Genomic DNA, 22,918 nt, shown 5'->3' with positions numbered 1-22,918 from the left:
CTGCATTTTGTATCCTACCTGCTAAGTATAATCAGAACCAGACATTAGGTACACCTCTTACTCCTAATGATTCTAGCTTATTTCATAATTGTCATGATTGTGAATTCCACTATGACTGATTCTGTTCTTCTATCAATTTGGATCACAAACTATGATACACCTAGAGTAAAGAATTATTTAAATAAATACAACCCAATGTCTTGCACAATTGATTATATATATTTTGAAATACATGATAGAAGGGAAATGGGCTGGCAGTTCTCTCTGTCTTCTGCATTACCATTCTTCATCAGAGGGCCAACTCAGGCCAATTTTACATACTCTTGAAGGCTCACTGATGCAAATGACTCATTCATTATGTATGTTAAAGAGTCTGCATGCTCTTTGTACATTGGTACTTCATCTAAGCCTGCTAATTTTTTACATCTTATGTCTTCTACAGTTTTAATGACTTCATGCTCTGTGGTAAGTAATAATATCATTGTTAGTGCATAATAATTTACATTTATTATACTTGGTTTTCAGATAATCCACTATCAAGGCATTATCCACACCCAAAAACATTCAAAATCCAATGAAATCTGGCAGAAAAACATCAGCTAGAAGGAAATTAGTATTAACTGACAAATGTAGCACTGAAATTCAACTGCATGTATATTTTAAAGTGTGTGTGAAATTCATACTTAAGTTTCGTAATTGAAGGAAAGTCATCAAGTAAAACAGAAGTGATTTCTGCCATTTCCCAAGGTAGTGTTATAGGCTCTTTGCTGTTCCTTATCTATATAAATGATTTCAGAGACAATCTGAACAGCAGTCTTCGGTTGTTTGCAGATGCTGCTGTCGTTTATCATCTAATAAAGTCATCAGAAGATCAAAAAAACTGCAAAACAATTTAGAAAAGATATCTGAATGTTGTAAAAAGTGGCAGTTGACACTAAATAACGAGAAGTGTTAGGTCATCCACCTGAGTGCTAAAAGGAACTCGTTAAACTTCAGTTAAATGATAAATCAGTCTGATCTAAAAGCTTTAAATTCAACTAAATACCTAGGCATTACAATTATGAACAACTTAAATGGGAAGGAACACATAGAAAATGGTGTGAGGAAGGATAACCAAAGGACTGCATATTATTGGCAGGAAACTTAGAAAATGTAACAGGCCTACTAAGGAGACTGCCTACACTATGCTTGTCCATCCTCTTTTAGAATCCTGCTGTGCAGTATGGGATCCTTACCAGGTAGGACTGACGAAGTACATAAAAAATGTTCAAAGAAAGGCAGCATGTTTTATATTATCGTGAAATATGGGAGAGAGTGTTGCAAAAATGATACAGGATTTGGGCTAAAAATCATTAAAAGAAAGGTGTTTTTCATTGCGACGGAATCTTCTCAGGAAATTCCAATCACCAACTTCCACCTCCGAATGTGAATATATTTTGTTGACACTAGCCTACATAGGGAGGAATGATCACCATGATAAAATAAGGGAAATCAGTGCTCGTATGGAAAGATGTAGGTGTTCATTCATTCCGTGCGCTATCCGAGATTGTAATAATAGAGAATTGTGAAGGTTGTTTGGTGAACCCTCTGCCAGGCACTTGGATGTGATTTGCAGAGTATCGATGTAGATGTAGATGTAGATGTAGAACAGCTGGCATAAGTGAAGTACATGACTGGGCACCCAATTTTAATGTTGTCATCTATTGAATTACTGAAAGAAATCTCCTAGCAATCATTTCAAAACTTCAAGGTAGAATATCTTATAGCTGGGGTGACATTTCACCTAAGCCACTAAACAAATGCAAAGAAGAATTAGTGATGTCTGTGACACACCTTGTAAATGCCTCCCTCTACCAAGAATAATTCCCTGACAGCATGAGAATCTCTGACATCCTACCAGCATATAAAAAGGGAATAAAATGGACACAAAAAACTACAGGCCAATATTGTTAACTTCAGAACTTGGCAAATTACTAGAGAAAGTAATATAAAATCAGTTTGAGAGATGTTTCACCAGACACAATATATACAATGATTTACAATATGGTTTTAGAAAAGGAAGATGCACTGTAACAGCAGCAGCAATTTTTATTCATGAATTAATATTAAACGCATTGGATAAAGGCACTTAACAGGAAATGAGTTGTGCATTGTGAACCATACCTTGCTCTTGCACAAATTAGAAGAATGTGGAATGAGAGGAGTAGTTTTATGATCTCTTGCCACCTATTTGAAAGACAGGAAACAGTGTCTTAAGCTAACTTAAAGAAATGAGCAGTTTCTACCAGCTGGATCAACCTACATGATATTTCAGTGTGGTATGCCTCAAGGAAGCACATTATGGCCTTTTCTGTTCCTTGAGTATGTTATTAATGTAAAAGAACCTCAAAATTGCAAGGTCCTAAGCTATGCTGATAACACATACCTTTTCAGCTGGGGCTATGATATGCAAACTGCTGTCAACAGGTGTTAAATCAATTACAATATTCTGTCAACTCACCCTACTGCAAATAAGTGACAATGCAATTTATGTTTAGCTATAATATGAACATAAACATCTCCACTGACACTTAGTCACACAATAAACACAATTTTTTGCTGTTATTGTTTATGAACACCTGCCATGCAAAGAGCATGTAGATCATATTTGTAAGAAAACCAGTAAAAATGTGTATCTACTGAAATGGGTCTCAGCCTCCCTAGGCCATGATGCCTTGACAATATTAGGAAAGGGATAGATTGCTACTCCATATAAAAAAACCTGCTGAGTTGCAGATGGGCACTACAAAAAGGCTGTTACACATTATAGCTTTCAGTCAAAGTCTCCTTCTGGAAAGAAAACACACACATGCAAGCACACCTAAGGCAAACATAACCTCTACCACCACCAGCTCCAACTGGAATGCTGATCACGTGACCATGAGGTGTGCTTGCTTGTGTGAATGTATGCGCATTTTATTTGCTGAAAAAGGCTTTTGCCAAAAGCTATAATGTGTAACAGTCTTTTCATTGCACCTGCCTGCAGCTACAAGGGTCATCTTTACAGTATTTAGCAATTTATCTTTTTCCTAATATTGTTGATATTTTAACCTGGAGTTTCCACTGTTTGCAAATATATTTTGTATTGATAAATATGCATCTTCAGTATGGCACTGAGAAATGGGGTCTATACAGTCAGACTTGCTAGACTACAAAGAAAAGGCAATAAGATAAACACAAGAAAGCCTTGTATAGAAATTTTAAGAAAATATAAAATACTTACCATCTATTCTATGTACTCTTGCAGGTAATCATGTTTGTGAAACTAAATGCAGAACATAATGTAATAAACAGTAATGTACATAACAATTGGGTTGACACATACGTTTGTATGGCTTTTCCATAATTTTAATAAACTCAAGAGATACAAATAACAGAGACTTAAGTCATCAGTCATATATTCTCCTTCACTATTTACAACACCTGCCAATGTTGGGGTAAATTCTTGATTCCACAACTAAAAATCATGTGCTTTACAGGTGAAAAACCCTTTGAGCCATGTTCAGAGTGCATTTTCATACAGAAAGGAAGTTCCTTGAAGGTTGTTTGACAGAAAGCAGGAAAGGTGAAAATCTGAGAGCGCAAATTCAGGTGAATAAGGTGTGTACAGAATAACTTCCCAAGCTTACTGCTGTTATTCCAGCAGAACACGGACAGACTTTATCATCAAGTAACATCACTTCACACAGTTTTCCTGGTTGTTGTTCTCTGACTGCATCTGCAAGACATGCCAGCTGTTGACAACAAATGTCAATAGTGATGTTTACACCTTGGAGAGACCATTCTTAGCACACCACACCATTGCTGTTCCACCAGATGCATCACATTATCTTTTGTGGATACACACAGATCTTTGTATGGGGAGTTGCTCCTTTGTTTGAGCTCAACCTTTCCTTTCTTTTCTTTCTGTTAGCATAAAGACACCATTTCGCATCCTTAATGATACAGGATAGGAAAGATTGATGTTCATGAGGCAACTGGTGATGAGGAAGCAGAGATGCACCACCCACTGATGTCTGTGATTTTGCCTTAGAGCACGTGGTACCCACACACCCGATTTTTGAACCTTCCCATTGCTTGCAAATGTTACATGATAGTGGAATGATCACACTTGCCACTTCTTGAGTATGTTGAACTGGAACATTGAGGTTGCGTGGCTGGTTGGTCAGCTGGATGCTTTGAGAGACTAAACTACTAGGCCATCAGCCCCTTAATCCTCCAACAACATACACATCTACATGACTGTACATCAGAGATGCAAAACCCAGGGGAAGAAATCTCTAAGGTCTATCAAAGATCATTGAGGTGAGATAAGGAACAAGAAAGAAAAAATGGAGACATTGGAATAAAGACAGCAAGGTGCTCCATCTAGAAAGCAGCCGGAAGCCCCAAAAGCAGAGTGCAATAAGGGGACATACATCCCCCAACTCCCACCACTTACCAGGCATATCCCACTTAGAAAGTGCTTAGAAAAGACTAGTAACATTGACAGGGCAAGAGAAAAAGACAAAAAAGTCTAAAACACCACATGAGAGGGGGCAGGAAGAATAAGAGAGCAGGTAGGTTAAGGACCAGGAAGGATCACAAAGCCCAGACAGCCACAACCAGATCTGGACAGGGGCAACAACAGCGTGTTCTTCTAACCCCTCAATGGGCCAATACAGTTAAGTGGCCCTCTCGGGAAGTGTGAAGTGAGAGAGAGGTGAAACGGGGAGGATCAGGGGGTTGTCTGAGCCATAAATCAGCTGGAGGCTTCAGGGACATTACGCAACTGGAGAGACACCCCGTGCATCCAACTGGTGCTTCTATACCCATCATTATGCACATTACCACAAGAAACTAGCCTCATGAATAAGATAAAAATCTCAGGAAAGAGAATAATGATGACAAGTCTGTCAACCATCAACAGATACAGAAGAATAAGAAGAATTAAGAAAGAGGAAGAGCAGCAGCCAGGCTGCACCACCAAGGAAGGGATGCCACACACCCCTTGATCAGAGCAGTTTACAGGGCATCCCTCCAATGCCTTAAGTGGCCAATGAGGCTAATGTGCACTACATCCTCTTTCATGAGTAAAATGTAAAACTGAGTCAGCCACTTTGGCAATGTCTGCTATCACTAGTTTGTCATAAAGTTTATGGTTTCACTTTAAGGTGGCCAAATTAGGGCAGTCCTGTAGGCTGAGGGCCACCAAGTGATGGGCACCGCACCATGGGGTGGACCCTCATATCGGAGCATGTGGTCATGAGTCAGTCAAGTCTGGTGAACAGGAAGCAAACAGAGGACAGTAGATTCTCTGTGGAAAGCATGAATGGAGGACTGCCACATGGTCATAGGCTTGTTTATGGTTCACAATTTATTTGGAGAAACTAGGGCACACCAATCTGCATTCCAAGCCACTAACAATTGTAAGCACTGAGTCAATTGAAGGTCTGATTCCCTCATCTCCAAAGTTAGCATTCTGGTAGCCAACTTGGCCAACTGGTCAGCATGTTGATTCCAAGGGATCCCAATGTGACCAGGAGTCCATACAAAGATGATTATCTTTCTGGCACAGTGCAAGTCATAGAGTAGATTCTGTAAAATCACAACGAATGGGTGTCAAGGATAGCACTGATTGGCCCACTGAAGACTATCGAGAGTGACAGCCAATTAAGAATAAAGGTGGCTAAGGGCTTTAACAATAGCCACCAATTCTGTAGTGAACATAGTTAACTATACCTGGCATGTGTGTAAGCAAAACACTTCATCTGTTGGCCATAGAGCCATCAGTGTATACCACATCTGAGGCTGGAAATGTATCAAGAATATCCAGGAACAGACAGTGAAAAACTGTAGGGTCTATTGGGGCTTTCAGTCCAAAGGAGAGATTGATGCAGATCCAAGAAAAGGGTACACACTATGGGGATACAAGTGATTTCTACCTGACAAGAGGCAACAGTGGAGAAAGATGGAGTTCAGAGCAGAGACACTATGTGCATTGCAATCATGACTCCAGACCTTGGCCTCTGTTGTGGAAAGTAGATCTCCCTACCACAAAAAAGACACAGTAGTTTAGATGCTCATGGGAGCACTGAATGTATATTGCATAGTTGGGTAGCAGTTATTGGGGCTGGATACCAGTGTCAACAAGTAGGCTGTTCACAACGCTGGTCTGAAAGGCACCTTTTGAAGTTGAACACCCCAACAGTGTGTTGGGTCCATCATCTGCAATATTGAGCCATACACCAGCCTCATATGATCAAGACAAGACAAGATCAGAGCTTTTTAGAGCCACAAAAGTGTAGAGCAGTCTGCACCCTTGCTGGTGTCACTGACACAATTAATAATATTAAGATGGAACAAGTGTGTTTGCTTACGTTAGCAAAGATGGGGAATCCATGTCAACTGGGCATCAAAGACCAATCCCAAGGACAACTGACAACCACTAGAGCCCTGTAGTACCCCATTCTTTTACTTATGGGGAGTACTGTAGGAAGCACCAACTTGAACCTAGAAAGTACAATGAGACAATAAATATGGTAAAAAAATTGTGAGTTGACTCCAGAGACTCCACTCATGGAGGATGTGGTGTCACCACACAGTGTCATAAGCACTACGCAAGTCTAAGAAGACAGTGATAAGATGTTGGTGGTGAGAAAAGCCAACTGAATAGCAGACTCCAGGCAGACCATATTGTCAGCAGTATAACAGCTTTGGCAAAAACTGCCCTGGGGCAGAGCCAAAAGACCCCGAGACTCTAACAACACAGCCATCATACATTCAGGCAACTTGCAGAGAACTTCAGTGAGACTAATTGGGTGGTAACTGTCCATATCGGGGGAGGGGGGGGGGGGGAGGGAAATGAGGGGGGTGTTTACCCCATTTCAATACTGGGATGATCACAGCTTATTGCCATTGAGACGAGAACTCACTCTTGGTCCATAATAGAGTTGAAAATGGCAAGGGTGTGACATTGGTAATCCAATGATAGGTGATTGAACATTTGGCTGTGGATGCAGTCTGGTCCAGGAGCCATGTTGAGGCAAATAGCTCGGGCACTGAGGAATTCCCACTAACTGAAGAGAGCATTATAAGATTCCATGTGATTGTAGCAGTTGCTCTGCACACTGTTTGAGGAAATGAAATGCCGGCTGATAATTCAAGCATCATGAAAAGTGAAATATTTGGCAACAGTGTCTGGATCAGTATAGAGAACATCTATCATACAGAGACCACGTATACCAACAGCATACTAGTGTCCACAGAGGTGTCAAATATATGCCCAAGCCCATGAAGGAGGGGTACATGGCCCATTGTACTGCTCCCGGCATTCTTGTTTCTGTTGTTTTATGTGGTGGTGGACCTTGGCATGCGGACATTTAAAGGCAATGAGGTACTCCATCGGTTGATGTTGCTTATGGCGTTTGAGTGCCACCTACAATGTCTAATAGCAACAGTGATTTTGGGCGTCCCCCTAGGTACTGTCTTCCAACAGGGGCCAAGAGAACCCCAAGGAAGAGGTGACTGCTGAGTCAGATGCCAGTACAATGGATATGGTTGTGCTCTGGACAACCATAGCAATACTACCATGTGGCATGGTGTGGGGGGCAATGGCAGTGGTGAAATCATCCCAGTCAGCTTTGGAGAGAGCCCATCAGGGTGGAAGCCCAGGTGAGTGATGCTGAGGTATGGTAAAACAGTAGGGGTCACCAGGAACACTGCCTCGTACACAGAGGCAGAACATGCTGGATCTGGTAGCACAGGCACCATCAGAATCTCCCTCTTTCTATAGAATTACTTCTTGTCCTTAGATGATTTAGATTTCTGCAAGGGCTTGTCTACCCCAGATTCTGGGACGAAGGAGGAATGCAAAGTTCTACAGCCTGAAACCTGTGGCTCTCACTGGAAAGGATGCAGGAGGAGGGAGTTGCTTCTCCAACTGTGGGTTTGGGGTCTAACGTCACCAGCAGATTGGAAGTCGATGCTCCCAAATGGTGTGTGAGGGAAACTGTAGGAGGGGGGCCCCACTTACCAGAGAGCAGTTGTAGTCGACTGGCCCGAAGGGTCAAATGTAGGAGATATGGAGAGCAATGGCACAGTCACTAGAGAGGAAGACATCATTGCACCAGTAGAATACATCATCATCATCAGTGCAGGATGTAGGCATTTGTATTTCTTCTTGGCTTCTTGATAGGTGAAGCAGTCAAAGGTCTTGTATTCCTGGATTTTCTTTTCTCATTTGAAAATGGGGCAGTCTGGTGAACAGGGGCAACAGTCTTCCTTACAGCTGACACAGATGGGGAAGAGACACAAGGAATGTTTCTGTGCAGCTGCCGACCTCAATCCCTACAGTCACAGCTGGCATTGCAACCCGAAGACACATGTCCAAATCACAAGCGTTTTTAGCCCCACATGGGGTGGAGGGTGGGGGGTGGGGGGGGGGGGGAGGAATATACAGCTTAACATCAGAGTGATACACCATCCCATTGACCTTCATGAGCAATGACTCACCTACAAGGTCCAAGATATAGTGTCCAGGGTCAACTGTGTTGACTTTTGGTAGATACGACTCACAAAATGAACACATCACTCGTCATCACTTTCTAAACAAGATTTCAATGGAAAATGATACCCTGTGCCATATTCAGACTTTTATAGGGATTATAGTGACAGGGATGTCACCCTGTTGGTTGCAGATGAGCAGTGCCTGTGAATGAGTGGGGTGGCCATTTTAAGGAGAACATTGCCACTTTTCATTTTTGAAATCACTGCCACTTCCCCAAACCTGTCCTTGGAGTTTTCAAAGAGAAACAATGGCTTTGTAGTAAAAAAGGAATTCCTGTCCATCTTAAAACAAACCAAGTATCAGGTGGTGTATTTCTCACCTTGTCTCTGAGCCCTATGATCCTCCCATGGCATAACCAGAGAAAGGAACATGTTGGGGTCACACCTCTCCTCGTTATAATATGCCTTAGCTTCAGAAGCGACTGCTGGGGTCATGGACCACCAGCAGAGGAGAGTTTAATTCACTTCCTGTGAAAATCTTCCACCACAGTACCACCCATTCTGAATGGGGGCAATCCCCAAGGGTGCCACTCAGCCGCTAAAAGTAAACAATTGCCCAGAGTTGCAAGGGGAGTTTCTAGTTTAGGCACCAACAGTGTGCACACACACAAACATGCACAAGCGCATGTGCACATACTAAATGAAAGAGATATGAGCCTCCTGAGGGCTTTCACTGTGTGATTTTCACACCTCTGGTGAGCTGAAGAGAGACATGCATGGACATTTGTTTGTCAGATGAGGAAGTGCAAGAGTGAGTGTAGTTGTGGATCCATCAGCAGCTGACTATGTTCTACAAAACAGGAATTTATCATCTCACCTCCCAGTGGGATAACTGTCTTAATGAATCTAGTGATTACTTTTGAATGGAACCAGAATTTGATGATTACTTTTGAATGGAACCAGAATTTGATGATTACTTTTGAATGGAACCAGAATTTGATGATTACTTTTGAATGGAACCAGAATTTGATGATTACTTTTGAATGAAACCATCCCTGGTCCTGTTGTGGTAGGTGTTCAGTTCTCTTTAGACTGTGCCTTAGAAATATGTATGCAAATTCCTGTAATAATAATTTACAATTATCAGGTACATTGAACTCATAACAGATTCAGCCTCCAGTAGACTAAAATATGTAATAATCTAACAATATATTCAAAATAATCTTCAGTTTATTAATCTAAATTCCACTACTCTGATCATTATTGGCAGAAAATTGACTACATTAATGTGGCTCATCCAGAAATGGCAAAAATAATTAAGCAGAAATGAGGCCTAACCTGTACAAACATCATCCCATTCAAAAATGCACTAGGTAAATAGTATTGGGACAATCTATGCTCGTTAGAAGGACCAAGCAATAAATGGGATGCATTTCATTCAACTCTGTAATGCATTTTGATTCTTGTCATGAAGTAAAAGAATAAAAACATACCTGAGCCCCAATTTGCTGGACAAAAATCAGTTTGAAACTCTCGGCTAGTTTAGTCAAATGTAGAATGTGCCCAAACCCTATATGTTGTACAAATCATCTGGGCAGCAAATTATCAAAGAAAAATATACTAGTGTTGAGCAAAGTCAGTAAAAGTAACTCATGCCTGCCGGGAGCTCATTAACATATGTCATAAGACATGTGCAAATACAAAAGCCAAGTGGTAGATATTAGACATGAATGCCAACCAATATCAGTCCCAGAAAAAGTTTGTAATATATTCAACAAGTGTCTTTGCTACTGACACTGTAATATTAGACACAGATCTACCTATCAAGACAATACACAGCTACAGGGTAAATAAGAGCATCAAATTTGAAGAAATAAAAGAGCAAGATAGAAGCAAAATGCTTTAGCAGCTAAAAAACACTAATGGTTGTGATGGCCTTTTTGGCATAGTAATTGAAAGATATACAAAGGTAATGTCTGAAACAATTACATATCTCATCATCCGTATCATCAAAGAAGACATGCTTCCCAGCACATTGAAAAGGAGCACAGTCAGGTCAATAAATAAAAATGAATTAACAGAGGAAGCATCAAACTAGCAACAGGGATCAATTTTGCTCACATTTAGTAATATCCTTGAGTCAGTAATGTTCATTCAGCTTGTGCTTTTCACTAGAAACCATCTTCTAACAGAACTCCAACATTGATACTGGGAAGTTTGTAACACCACAACGGCAGACAAAGCATTTCTCCCCAAAGTTTATACTCATCTATGTGAAGAGAAGAATACTGTGGGCATATTTTTAGATCTTTCAAAAGCATTTAATCTAGTAGATTGTGCACTAGTCTTATAGAAACTGAAGGACTGCAATATCAGACACACACGATTTGAACTTCTGTCTTCATACCTGCAAATTCATGAACAGTACACAGATATAAATCATCAGAATTGTGTGAGAAAAAGCAACATTCAGTCTAAAATAAACAGTAATGGAGGGTGTGGCACAGGCATCGTTGTTGTTGTTGTTGTTGTTGTTGTCTTCAGTCCTGAGACTGGTTTGATGCAGCTCTCCATGCTACTCTATCCTGTGCAAGCTGCTTCATCTCCCAGTACCTACTGCAACCTACATCCTTCTGAATCTGCTTAGTGTACTCATCTCTCGGTCTCCCTCTACGATTTTTACCCTCCACGCTGCCCTCCAATGCTAAATTTGTGATCCCTTGATGCCTCAAAACATGTCCTACTAACCGATTCCTTCTTCTAGTCAAGTTGTGCCACAAATTTGTCTTCTCCCCAATCCTATTCAATACTTCCTCATTAGTTATGTGATCTACCCATTTAATCTTCAGCATTCTTCTGTAGCACCACATTTCGAAAGCTTCTATTCTCTTCTTGTCCAAACTATTTATCGTCCATGTTTCACTTCCATACATGGCTACACTCCAAACAAATACTTTCAGAAACGACTTCCTGATACATAAATCTATACTCAATGTTAACAAATTTCTCTTCTTCAGAAACGCCTTCCTTGCCATTGCCAGTCTACATTTTATATCCTCTCTACTTCGACCATCATCAGTTATTTTACTTTCTAAATGGCAAAACTCCTTTACTACTTTAAGTGTCTCATTTCCTAATCTAATTCCTTCAGCATCACCCGATTTAATTTGACTACATTCCATTATCCTCGTTTTGCTTTTGTTAATGTTCATCTTATATCCTCCTTTCAAGACACTGTCCATTCCGTTCAACTGCTCTTCCAAGTCCTTTGCCGTCTCTGACAGAATTACAATGTCATCGGCGAACCTCAAAGTTTTTACTTCGTCTCCATGAATTTTAATACCTACTCCAAATTTTTCTTTTGTTTCCTTTACTGCTTGCTCAATATACAGATTGAATAACATCGGGGAGAGGCTACAACCCTGTCTCACTCCTTTTCCAACCATTGCTTCCCTTTCATGCCCCTCGACTCTTATGACTGCCATCTGGTTTCTGTACAAATTGTAAATAGCCTTTCGCTCCCTGTATTTTACCCCTGCCACCTTTAGAATTTGAAATAGAGTATTCCAGTCAACATTGTCAAAAACTTTCTCTAAGTCTACAAATGCTAGAAACGTAGGTTTGCCTTTTCTTAATCTTTCTTCTAAGGTAAGTCATAAGGTCAGTATTGCCTCACGTGTTCCAACATTTCGACAGAATCCAAACTGATCCTCTCCGAGGTCCGTATCTATCAGTTTTTCCATTCGTCTGTAAAGAATGCGCATTAGTATTTTGCAGCCGTGGCTTATTAAACTGATAGTTCGGTAATTTTCAAATCTGTCAGCACCTGCTTTCTTTGGGATTGGAATTATTATATTCTTCTTGAAGTCTGAGGGTATTTCGCCTGTCTCATACATCTTGCTCACCAGCTGGTAGAGTTTTGTCAGGACTGGTTCTCCCAAGGCCATCAGTAGTTCTAATGGAATGTTGTCTACTCTGGGGGCCTTGTTTCGACTCAGGTCTTTCAGTGCTCTGTCAAACTCTTCACGCAGTATCGTATCTCCCATTTCGTCTTCATCTACATCCTCTTCCATTTCCATAATATTGACCTCAAGTACATCGCCATTGTATAAACCTTCTATATACTCCTTCCACCTTTCTGCCTTCCCTTCTTTGCTTAGAACTGGGTTGCCATCTGAGCTCTTGATATTCATACATGTGGTTCTCTTCTCTCCAAAGGTCTCTTTAATTTTCCTGTAGGCAGTATCTATCTTACCCCTAGTGAGATAAGCTTCTACATCCTTACATTTGTCCTCTAGCCATCCCTGTTTAGCCATTTTGCACTTCCTGTCGATCTCATTTTTGAGACGTTTGTATTCCCTTTTGCCTGCTTCATTTACTGCATTTTTATATTTTCTCCTTTCATCAATTAAATTCAATATTTCTTCTGTTACCCAAGGATTTCTAGCAGCCGTCGTCTTTGTACCTACTTTATCCTCTGCTGCCTTCACTACTTCATCCCTCAGAGCTACCCATTCTTCTTCTACTGTATTTCTTTCCCTCATTTCTGTCAATTGTTCCCTTATGCTCTCCCTGAAACTCTGTACAACTTCTGGTTCTTTCAGTTTATCCAGGTCCCATCTCCTTAATTTCCCACATTTTTGCAGTTTCTTCAGTTTTAATCTGCAGGTCATAACCAATAGATTGTGGTCAGAGTCCACATCTGCCCCTGGAAATGTCTTACAACTTAAAACCTGGTTCCTAAATCTCTGTCTTACCATTATATAATCTATCTGATACCTTTTAGTATCTCCAGGGTTCTTCCACGTATACAACCTTCTTTCATGATTCTTAAACCAAGTGTTAGCTATGATTAAGTTGTGCTCTGTGCAAAATTCTACTAGGCGGCTTCCTCTTTCATTTCTTAGCCCCAATCCATATTCACCTACTATGTTTCCTTCTCTCCCTTTTCCTACACTCGAATTCCAGTCACCCATTACTATTAAATTTTCGTCTCCCTTCACTATCTGAATAATTTCTTTTATTTCATCGTACATTTCTTCACTTTCTTCATCATCTGCAGAGCTAGTTGGCATATAAACTTTTACTACTGTAGTAGGTGTGGGCTTCGTATCTATCTTGGCCACAATAATGCGTTCACTATGCTGTTTGTAGTAGCTTACCCGCATTCCTATTTTCCTATTCATTATTAAACCTACTCCTGCATTCCCCCTATTTGATTTTGTGTTTATAAGCCTGTAGTCACCTGACCAGACGTCTTGTTCCTCCTGCCACCGAACTTCACTAATTCCCACTATATCTAACATTAACCTATCCATTTCCCTTTTTAAATTTTCTAACCTACCTGCCCGATTAAGGGATCTGACATTCCACGCTCCGATCCGTAGAACGCCAGTTTTCTTTCTCCTGATAACGACATCCTCCTGAGTAGTCCCCGCCCGGAGATCCGAATGGGGGACTATTTTACCTCTGGAATATTTTACCCAAGAGGATGCCATCATCATTTAATCATACAGTACAGCTGCATGTCCTCGGGAAAAATTACGGCTGTAGTTTCCCCTTGCTTTCAGCCGTTCGCAGTACCAGCACAGCAAGGCCGTTTTGGTTAAAGTTGCAAGGCCAGATCAGTCAATCATTCAGACTGTTGCCCCTGCAACTACTGAACAGGCTGCTGCCCCTCTTCAGGAACCACACGTTTGTCTGGCCTCTCAACAGATACCCCTCCGTTGTGGTTGCACCTACGGTACGGCCATCTGTATCGCTGAGGCACGCAAGCCTCCCCTCCAACGGCAAGGTCCATGGTTCATAGGGGGGGGGGGGGGGGGGCACAGGCATCAATACTATGAATATTGGGACCATTTATTTTTCTTGTCTATACATGGTTGACAGAAAATCTGGAAACGCTTGTAAGCGTACTGCAGGGTAGGCTGTGCTGAGGAATTACTGTTAAGAAAAAAGTTCTGTATGTAGAACCATTTATGAGTTAATTAGTATTGAAGTTAATCAATCAGGCTATTGCACGTACAAATTCAAGCAACCCACGAGAGACAGTGGTGCCTAAGGTGTTGTTCATTTTGTTTCCTAGAACCAAACAAGACAGCAACACAAAAGTTGGGCATAGGATAGTTGCAAGAACCAAACCCAAGCCAATGGACGAGCAGTCTCGTGCATTACCATCTACATTATAAAAACAATGGACACTAATTGTATCTGGCAAAAGGCCTGAATGTGTCAATTTGTCCATGCAATAACCTGATTGGCTAACTTCAATGCTAATTAATTCAGAAACAGTGCAATATACTGAATTTTTTCCATAACATTTTTTCTCAATACAGGTCAAAACCATATTTTACTTAGAACACATTTTCTGTAGTTAAAACCAGTTCATACTGAACTCCTATATTACAACTAGAATTTCCTAGCTGTAACTAAAATTTACTGCTTTATATGTTCAAATTTTAGATAAAAGTATTTTTAACTTTTCTATTAGATAAGCCTAGTTTTAGCTACAGAAATAATTAAAAGCAATTAAGTGTCGATTGGGATTAAAAAAATTTAGGTCTCAATTATGTTTGCATATTTTCTGGAAGTTTCATTTTTTAGTCCATTTCAACCTTTGTGACCAACAGCCACACGAGTGGCTTCAGTAATATCGAAAACTTCATCTACATGTAAGTAGTACTTCATAGGCGCCTTTTGTGACTGATTTTTGCCACTCAGAAGTATCAATAGCCTTGACTTAATTTAATCTTCTGTACTGTTTGTGTGTCTTTTTTCAGCTCCTTCAATTTTGTCCATTAATTTACCTTTTGTTGTCACATTGCTGTGATTTTCTTTTTTTGTGTTCATCAATCTATAATGTCCTTTTTAAGAATTATTCTTTCTATCACATTTCTTGATTTAGAGCCACCACTAGAAATGTGTACAAGTCAATCTATACATGCTTAGTAGAAGTCTGAGTGAGTATGCTGAGGTGGGCATGTTGACTGATTGCCTCACCTGGGCATGTGACACCTCTCAACAAATCATAGTTGTTATAACGCATCATATGTAAGCTAAATAATCCTTGGCCTGGGTCAAAACATTCACGTTTAACCAGCAGGAAACTGGTTGTAAGGAAATGCGTTCAGTATAAAAGAGAGAGAGAGAGAGAGAGAGAGAGAGAGAGAGATATCCACAGCTTCACACAACGTACAGGATTTGATCCAGTCTGCCACCCTGCACAGTCCCACAGGATGGGAGAAACAGGTTCCTGTTGTAGCTCCTCCTCCGTAACTTTGTCAGGGCAGCAATCACGATACAAGTGGCACTCGTCATCACAAAAGCAACGAGCAGCAGAAAACCTGTAGGAGAGGAAGGCAGGTTGCAGGTAGTACTGTTTTAATAAACAAGAAGCAGTTATAACATGTTTTACTGTGCTAATTAAAACAGTAACATATTAAATCAATGTCTAATGTGTGCTACTTACGTTCGGTTATTCATCATATTTGGAGAGTCACTGCTTACTGGAAATTTGCCTTTGCAAGAACCACGGGTGCATCCTTTGATTTTCTGTACCTTCTGGAGAAGTTGGTTGTCACACAAGGCTTTTTGTGCAATCAGGGACAGGATATACAACCAAATGACAAACCTGCCAGCAGAGAATCTTTACGAATATAAGGACTATACTAAATTCGTACACAAATGCATCATGTTTGAAAGAATTTTCATTATGCACATACACTAAGAAAATGTGCACAGATATTTTGTGTAGTTATACAGTAATCTTGTTGTTGTTGTTGTTGTTGTTGTTGTTGGTGGTGGTGGTTGTTTGCTCTTCAGTCTGGAGATGGACATGATGGAACTCTCTACACTAATTAATGATGTGCAAGTACCTTCATCTCTGCATAAGTAATGCAGCCCACATCAATTTGAACTTATTTACTATTTCTGAATCATGGTGTCCTTCTAAGATTCCAGCCACCCCCCCCCCCCCCCCCCTCCCCTCAGCTTCCCTAGGTTACAAAATTAAATACTCCTTGATGTATTAAGATGTGTCCAACAACCTTATTGGTTATCAAATCTGCTTATCTAATCTTCAGTATTCTCATGTAATATAACATTTCAAAACTTTCTGATCTCCTCTTGTCTGCACTGCTTATTATGCACATTTCACTTCCAAACATAGCTATGCTCCAGACAAACACTTACACAAATTTCTCATTTTCAGAAACCGTTTTCATGCAATTGCCTGTCTGCATTTTGTATCCTCTATACTTCAGCCATTGGCATGTTGCTGCACTTCTTTAAGTGCATAATTTCCAAATCTACTCCCCCAGGAACATCTGACTCAATTCATCTACACTCCATTAGGACTGTTTTACATTTATTAATGTTCTTCATATGCCACGGCACAAAATTTTTAGCTATGTATGTTGATCATCAATTAAAATGGGATGAACATATCAGGGTTCTTGGAAAAAGAGTTAGCACAACACGTTATGCCTTATGAATATTAATCACAGTATGTCATAGCTCATGCCTAAAAGCAACATACTATGCGCATATACATTTTATCATCAGCTGTGGCATAATATCCTGGGGTGCAAATGCTTAGGATGACGAAAATATGTTCACATTGCAGAAAGAAGCCTTCAGAATAATGGGTAAGAGTCACAAAAGGCTCCACATATTTCAAACTGCAGTTTTTATACAAAGAAACAATGAGCAACGTGGAGCAAACAGTTCCATACATGATCATCTGATCAGTTGCATTGACTGCTCCTAGCTAGATAAAATGAATAGAGCAACACATCTCTATGTTTTACCAAGGTTTCTAGATAAATAATAAACTGTCAAGAGAGGTCAAAAACATAAAGGAACTCTATAAATTGAAAACTAAATACATCAAAGAATATTTAATAATGAATAGTTTTTACTCCACTAAAAAATTCTTGGAACATAAAATTATTACAAATATATAATCAGGTTCACAAGTTACAATGTAAATGCAATGCATTGTAGTTTTGTATCTACTCCATGAAGTTCAAAACCAATATGTATTATCAGGAGTCTTAGATTCATTTCTCTTGTGTGAAGCAGGCTCTTTCTGCATTATATAATTCAGAGTAAATTGTGTATATGCATACTTTTTTCCTTCGTGCGCGCGTGCGAGTGTGTGCGAGTGTGTGTGTGTGTGTGTGTGTGTGTGTGTGTGTGTGTGTATTTGTCTGTGGGTGAATGAATAAATAAAAGAAAAATGAATGAATAAATAAACCTCCTTTCAACAAAGCACATCATCTGAGTTATTTGACATCTCTGACAGAAACACAGTGTGAATCACCAAAACCCCTAAGTTTTTATTTGTTTTCCAAATTTTCCTTAGTTTCCTTTTTATTACTTGCTTTATACAAAAGTTTAATAGCTCAAGGAAAAGAGTATAGCCATGTCTCACTCCTTTCTCTACTGCCATTTTCCTTTCATTTTGTTTTACTTTTAGAATTGCAATCATATTCTGTACACATTGTAGATAGTCTTATCATTCCTTGTATTATATACCTGATTTTTTTATATTGATTGTGTTTAATCTGTCAACATTGTTAAAAGATTTTTCTAAACCTACAAATGCTAAAAACTGAGTTTCAGTTTCTTCATTCTGTCTTTCAGTCATAAGGTCAATATTGCCTCATATTCCTACATTTTTTCAGAAACTAATATGATCCATCCCAAGGATGGCTTCTACCAGTTTTTCCATTTTTTTCTAGAAAATTCATGTCAATATTTTGCAGCCACATCTGATGGTAAAGTGGTATTCAGATATTTATGTACCTAGCTTCTTTGGACACAATATTATTACACTCTTCTTTAAGTCTGAGGGCTATTTTGCCTGACCGATACATATTCCATAGCAGGTAGAACATTTTGTCACAGATGTTTCTCCCAGTAATCTTAACAATTCTGAGGGAATGTCATCTAACCTGTGAGCCTTCTTTCAACTTCGTGATCTGCCAAATTCTTACTGTAGTGTCATTACACTCTTCTCATCTCTGTGTACTTCCTCTTCCATATCTATAACATTTTCTTCAAATTTATTTTCTTTATATGGCCTTTCTATATATTCCCTTCATTTTCCAGGTTTTGATTAATTGCTTTGCACTGGCTTCTTCTATGACCTCTTTACATTCACTTGGCTGCTTCTCTTTCTTCCCAGGGCTTTCTCAATTCTCCTATAGGCAGCATCTCTCTCTCTCTCTCTCTCTCTCTCTCTCTCTCTCTCTCTCTCTCTCTCTCTTATAGTCATACACACTTCTATCCAGTTGCATGTGTAGTGTAACAGGACAGCGGAGTACCGTCATGCGATGAATGCAGTTCATTTGCTGTAGGAGGCTGCATCTATGCTTTGTGCTCCAAGTCAGCAGTGTAATGGATGGCTCACAGTAAGAGAGCCATCAGCAATGTCAACAGGGACCCAAAACAAATGAATATATTAAAGAGACCTTTGATGTATGGCCCAAGGGTCAGATGTTATGTATCAGTAGGTGTTAATGTCTGATGTTTGATTAAACTAATTTGAGTTCTAAGGGGTCTGCCATTGTGAGACTTTAAGACTTTAAATAAAGAGAAGTGCAAATGAGAATTCGGAGTTTATTTAGTACCTGGAAGTAGTTTTCATGATTTAAGATTTCAGTATCGTCCATCAAGGATCGAAGTCCAGAAGAAAATCAAGATCATACACAGTGGTAGGACATAGTAACTGGACCATCAGAACAATTTCTGAAGGTGATCATTCATCAGCAACATTTGTAACATGTAACTAGCAGATATGACAGGGTGAAAATGTACCAAGCACACACAGCAGCTGACATATGTCACTAAGAAATACCTCAGTTTTTCACCAAATATGGTAGCCAACTAGTGAAACAAAGCAGTCATGCTGAGAAGATCACTATTTACTGAATAAAACTCAATAAAAAATTTCAAGAATTTCTTTGTCATATTAATAATTTATTTATTGCCCTTGTCAACTAATAATTAATAATGGAGCCTCAAGACATGAATGCATAACTTTGCCTCAAGTTTTCAATGACAGTATTATCAAGACTGAGTTGAAAAATAATATTTAAACTTGTTAATAAACAATTTTCATGAAGAAGGAATAATTTATTACTGAAATACCAAACACCCAGCAACATAAAATGATGATGTGCTTGCATTGAAAATACAGAGCAAGACCTGCCGACTTGCAACACATGAGAGATTACAGCAGGGTTGGTGAGGAAGATAACTGATGTGATTGCAGCCAGCAGACAACCCATTGGTGCTTATCACAAAGCCAACTCCGAAATTATGTGCAGCACTATTCCTGGTTCAACAGCAGTTGCATTAGCAGTCATCTACAGCTAAGCAGACACCTACACCATGCTAGCAACGCAGTGGCAGTTTACAGCTGACTCACTCCTAATTTTTTTTTAAAAAAGGTGTTTTTTTTTTTAAATTTCATGTCTTAACTGTTATATGTAACTAACTGGACATAACAATATTATATTGAAGGTTGAATTTATTGTTAACTACCAAGTAGTGAGCTATTATATCGACGTGTTAGTTTATGCCCATGTTAGCTCTTAAGAAAAAGTTGATTTAATTGAGTTAACAGTTCCTTGTGAAATTAATGGATGAAAATAAGAAAGGGGGATACTATTAACAGTAAGCAGAACAAAAATAAGAGAATGTTGGGGGAAAACATTTCTAAGAAAGAAGAAGAGACTACAAGACTAAATTTAGTCAAGGTTTACAGAACAGGGCAACAAAACAAAAGAATTAGAAAGTAAAGTGAATGTATTACATCTAAGGTACCAAGAATATTTTGTCACGAGTTTAAGGAATATTTCAAAGATGTGATTCAAAATTTTAAATCAGTACACATAAAAATTTCAAACACAAATAAGAGAGTGGAATTATTTGAGCAAGATAGGGTACTAAAACTGGAATATACCTTAACTAGGTTTGGGAAGAAAGATTACAAGCATTCGTACAACCAGTAGTAAGACTGCTTCTGTGGTTAATACTGTAAACCACCAACAGTAATTTCAGAATATATGGGATGTCTCAAGAGAAACTAAAAAAGCACTTGAGAGTAGACAAACTACTGGTATTATGGGAGTATCTAAGAAATTTTTGGAGGATTTTCAGATCAGGCATGGTTTAAATTTGTCAAAACAGTTGCCCAAATTTAAGCCAGATAGGGGGTGCATCCAATATGCTTTTAAAGAGCATTTTCACAATCATTAGCTAGCAGGTGGGACAATCTCAAGAAAACTGATTTTGCCCTATGTTATTTAGCAGGAGATGCAGCTGAATGGTGATTTAAATATCAAGACAAATTTAAAACATTAGATAAATTTAAAACATTAGATAAATTTAAAACATTAGATAAATTTAAAACATTAGATAAATTTAAAACATTAGATAAATTTAAAACATTAAGTAATTTTCAGATGCCTTTGAAGAAAGAATTTCTTTGTTTGAGTCAATGTACCAAAGAAAATAATAATTGAAAGCATGATTTCCTAAAATACTTTAACTTCAATGATTATTCAGATAATTATTTTATTTCTGAGCATAGTGGAAGTAAGTTTGATTACCAGTGGAGATGATAAGGCAGGCAGTGGCTTTAAACATTATTACAGTAAGTATCTGAATGAGAATTAGCATCTGAAGAGACTATTAAACTATGATTACATAGTACATAAATTACTATGTCAAATACTGTCTGCTGGAAGGGGTAGTTTCATTGGTAGTGAAGAAGGTGACATGCAAGGTCTACCAAGCTACTTAGATGTTTTTATTGCAGCCTTTATTCTACTTAAGCCATACTGTTAACTTTCCAATTAGAATAGCTAATGGCTTAAAAATGGCCACTGATAATACCTTTATACAAATGTCTAACAAATAAAATTATATTATAAAACAAATAATATGTAGCCTCCCATATCATGACATGCAGTTCCTTTTGCTAAATGTTATTACTGATTACATTATGTTTGTTTTGTTTTGGGGTGCAAAAACAACTGGGGTCATACGCGCCCAAGTCAAAACTAAAGAACACGAAGACAGAGAAGAGTTAAAAAATGACTGTGTCAATCCCAACTGACATGAGAGAACACAGCTAAAAACATGAATGTGCAGGAAGGACTGCAAAAGACACCATACGGAAATAGAGATGGATAAAATGTGAAACGCGGTCAACAGCCCACGCATCGTTTTCTGAAGCAGCTAATAACTCAGACAGCAAACTCAAACAGGAATGTAAACAGTTAAAAAATGGATATTCTGTCAGGAACTGGTGGACAGCTAAAAAATGGGTACAATGTGAGGGAGCACCATTTATCAAATGATGATGGCTAAAAAGGCAGTGCCCAATACGCAACCTAGTTCAATTGACCTCCTCCTGGCGGGAGGGACGAGAGGAGGTTGTCCAACCCACTGGGAGAGGCTTTATAATCTGGAGCTTATTCCCATGAAGGGAGGACCAATGGCAATACCAAAGGGACACCATCACCTGACAGATGGCAACACAGTGATCATTGGAGGGAATATAGGAACAGGTGGACTGAGGTACAAGGACTGCAGCCTTGGCAGCAGCCTCATTTCCTGGTGGACCGACATGACCAGAAACCCACATAAACGTCACAGTGTCTCCACCCAGAGTGAGCAAGTTGTGCAAATTTATATTAAAAATATAATATAATTAATTAAACAAATTACATTAAAAACAAAGATTCCAAGACTTACCAAGCGGGAAAGCGCCGGCAGACAGGCACAATGAACAAAACACACACACAGAATTACTAGCTTTTGCAACCGATGGTTGCTTCTTCAGGAAGGAGAGGGAAAGATGAAAGGATGTGGGTTTTAAGGGAGAGGGTAAGGAGTCATTCCAATCCCGGGAGCGGAAAGACTTCCCTTAGGGGAAAAAAAGACGGGTGTAGACACACGCACACGCACACGCACACGCACACGCACACGCACACGCACACGCACACGCACACGCACACGCACACGCACACGCACACGCACACGCACACGCACACGCACACGCACACGCACACGCACACGCACACGCACACGCACACGCACACGCACACGCACACGCACACATCCATCCGCACATACACAGACACAAGCAGACATATTTAAAGGCAAAGAGTAAGGGCAGAGATGTCAGTCGAGGCAGAAGTACAGAGGCAAAGAAGTTGTTGAAAGAGAGGTGAGGTATGAGCGGCGGCAACTTGAAATTAGCGGAGGTTGAGGCCTAGCGGATATCGAGAAGAGAGGATATACTGAAGGGCGAGTTCCCATCTCTGGAGTTCGGATAGGTTGTGGTTGGTGGGAAGTATCCAGATAACTCGGACGG

General features: G+C 39.5%; 1 protein-coding gene across 2 annotated transcripts in view; it reads right to left on the bottom strand.

The window, feature by feature from the left end:
• LOC126279038 (uncharacterized) overlaps positions 1-22,918 on the bottom strand; it is a 265,038-nt gene that overhangs the window by 85,222 nt on the left and 156,898 nt on the right. For both annotated transcript variants that reach the window (XM_049979441.1, XM_049979442.1), the window contains exons 3-4: positions 15,995-16,156; positions 15,722-15,869 (exon numbers count right to left, since the gene is read on the bottom strand). In XM_049979441.1, coding sequence (XP_049835398.1) covers positions 15,722-15,869; positions 15,995-16,156 — 310 coding nt within the window. The remainder of the gene's footprint in view (positions 1-15,721; positions 15,870-15,994; positions 16,157-22,918) is intronic.

The sequence above is a fragment of the Schistocerca gregaria genome, chromosome 6, assembly GCF_023897955.1.
Source record: "Schistocerca gregaria isolate iqSchGreg1 chromosome 6, iqSchGreg1.2, whole genome shotgun sequence".
Taxonomy (NCBI): Eukaryota; Metazoa; Arthropoda; class Insecta; order Orthoptera; family Acrididae; genus Schistocerca; species Schistocerca gregaria.
The sequence above is the reverse complement of the archived record's forward strand: the minus strand, read 5'-3'. Positions and strand labels throughout refer to the sequence as shown.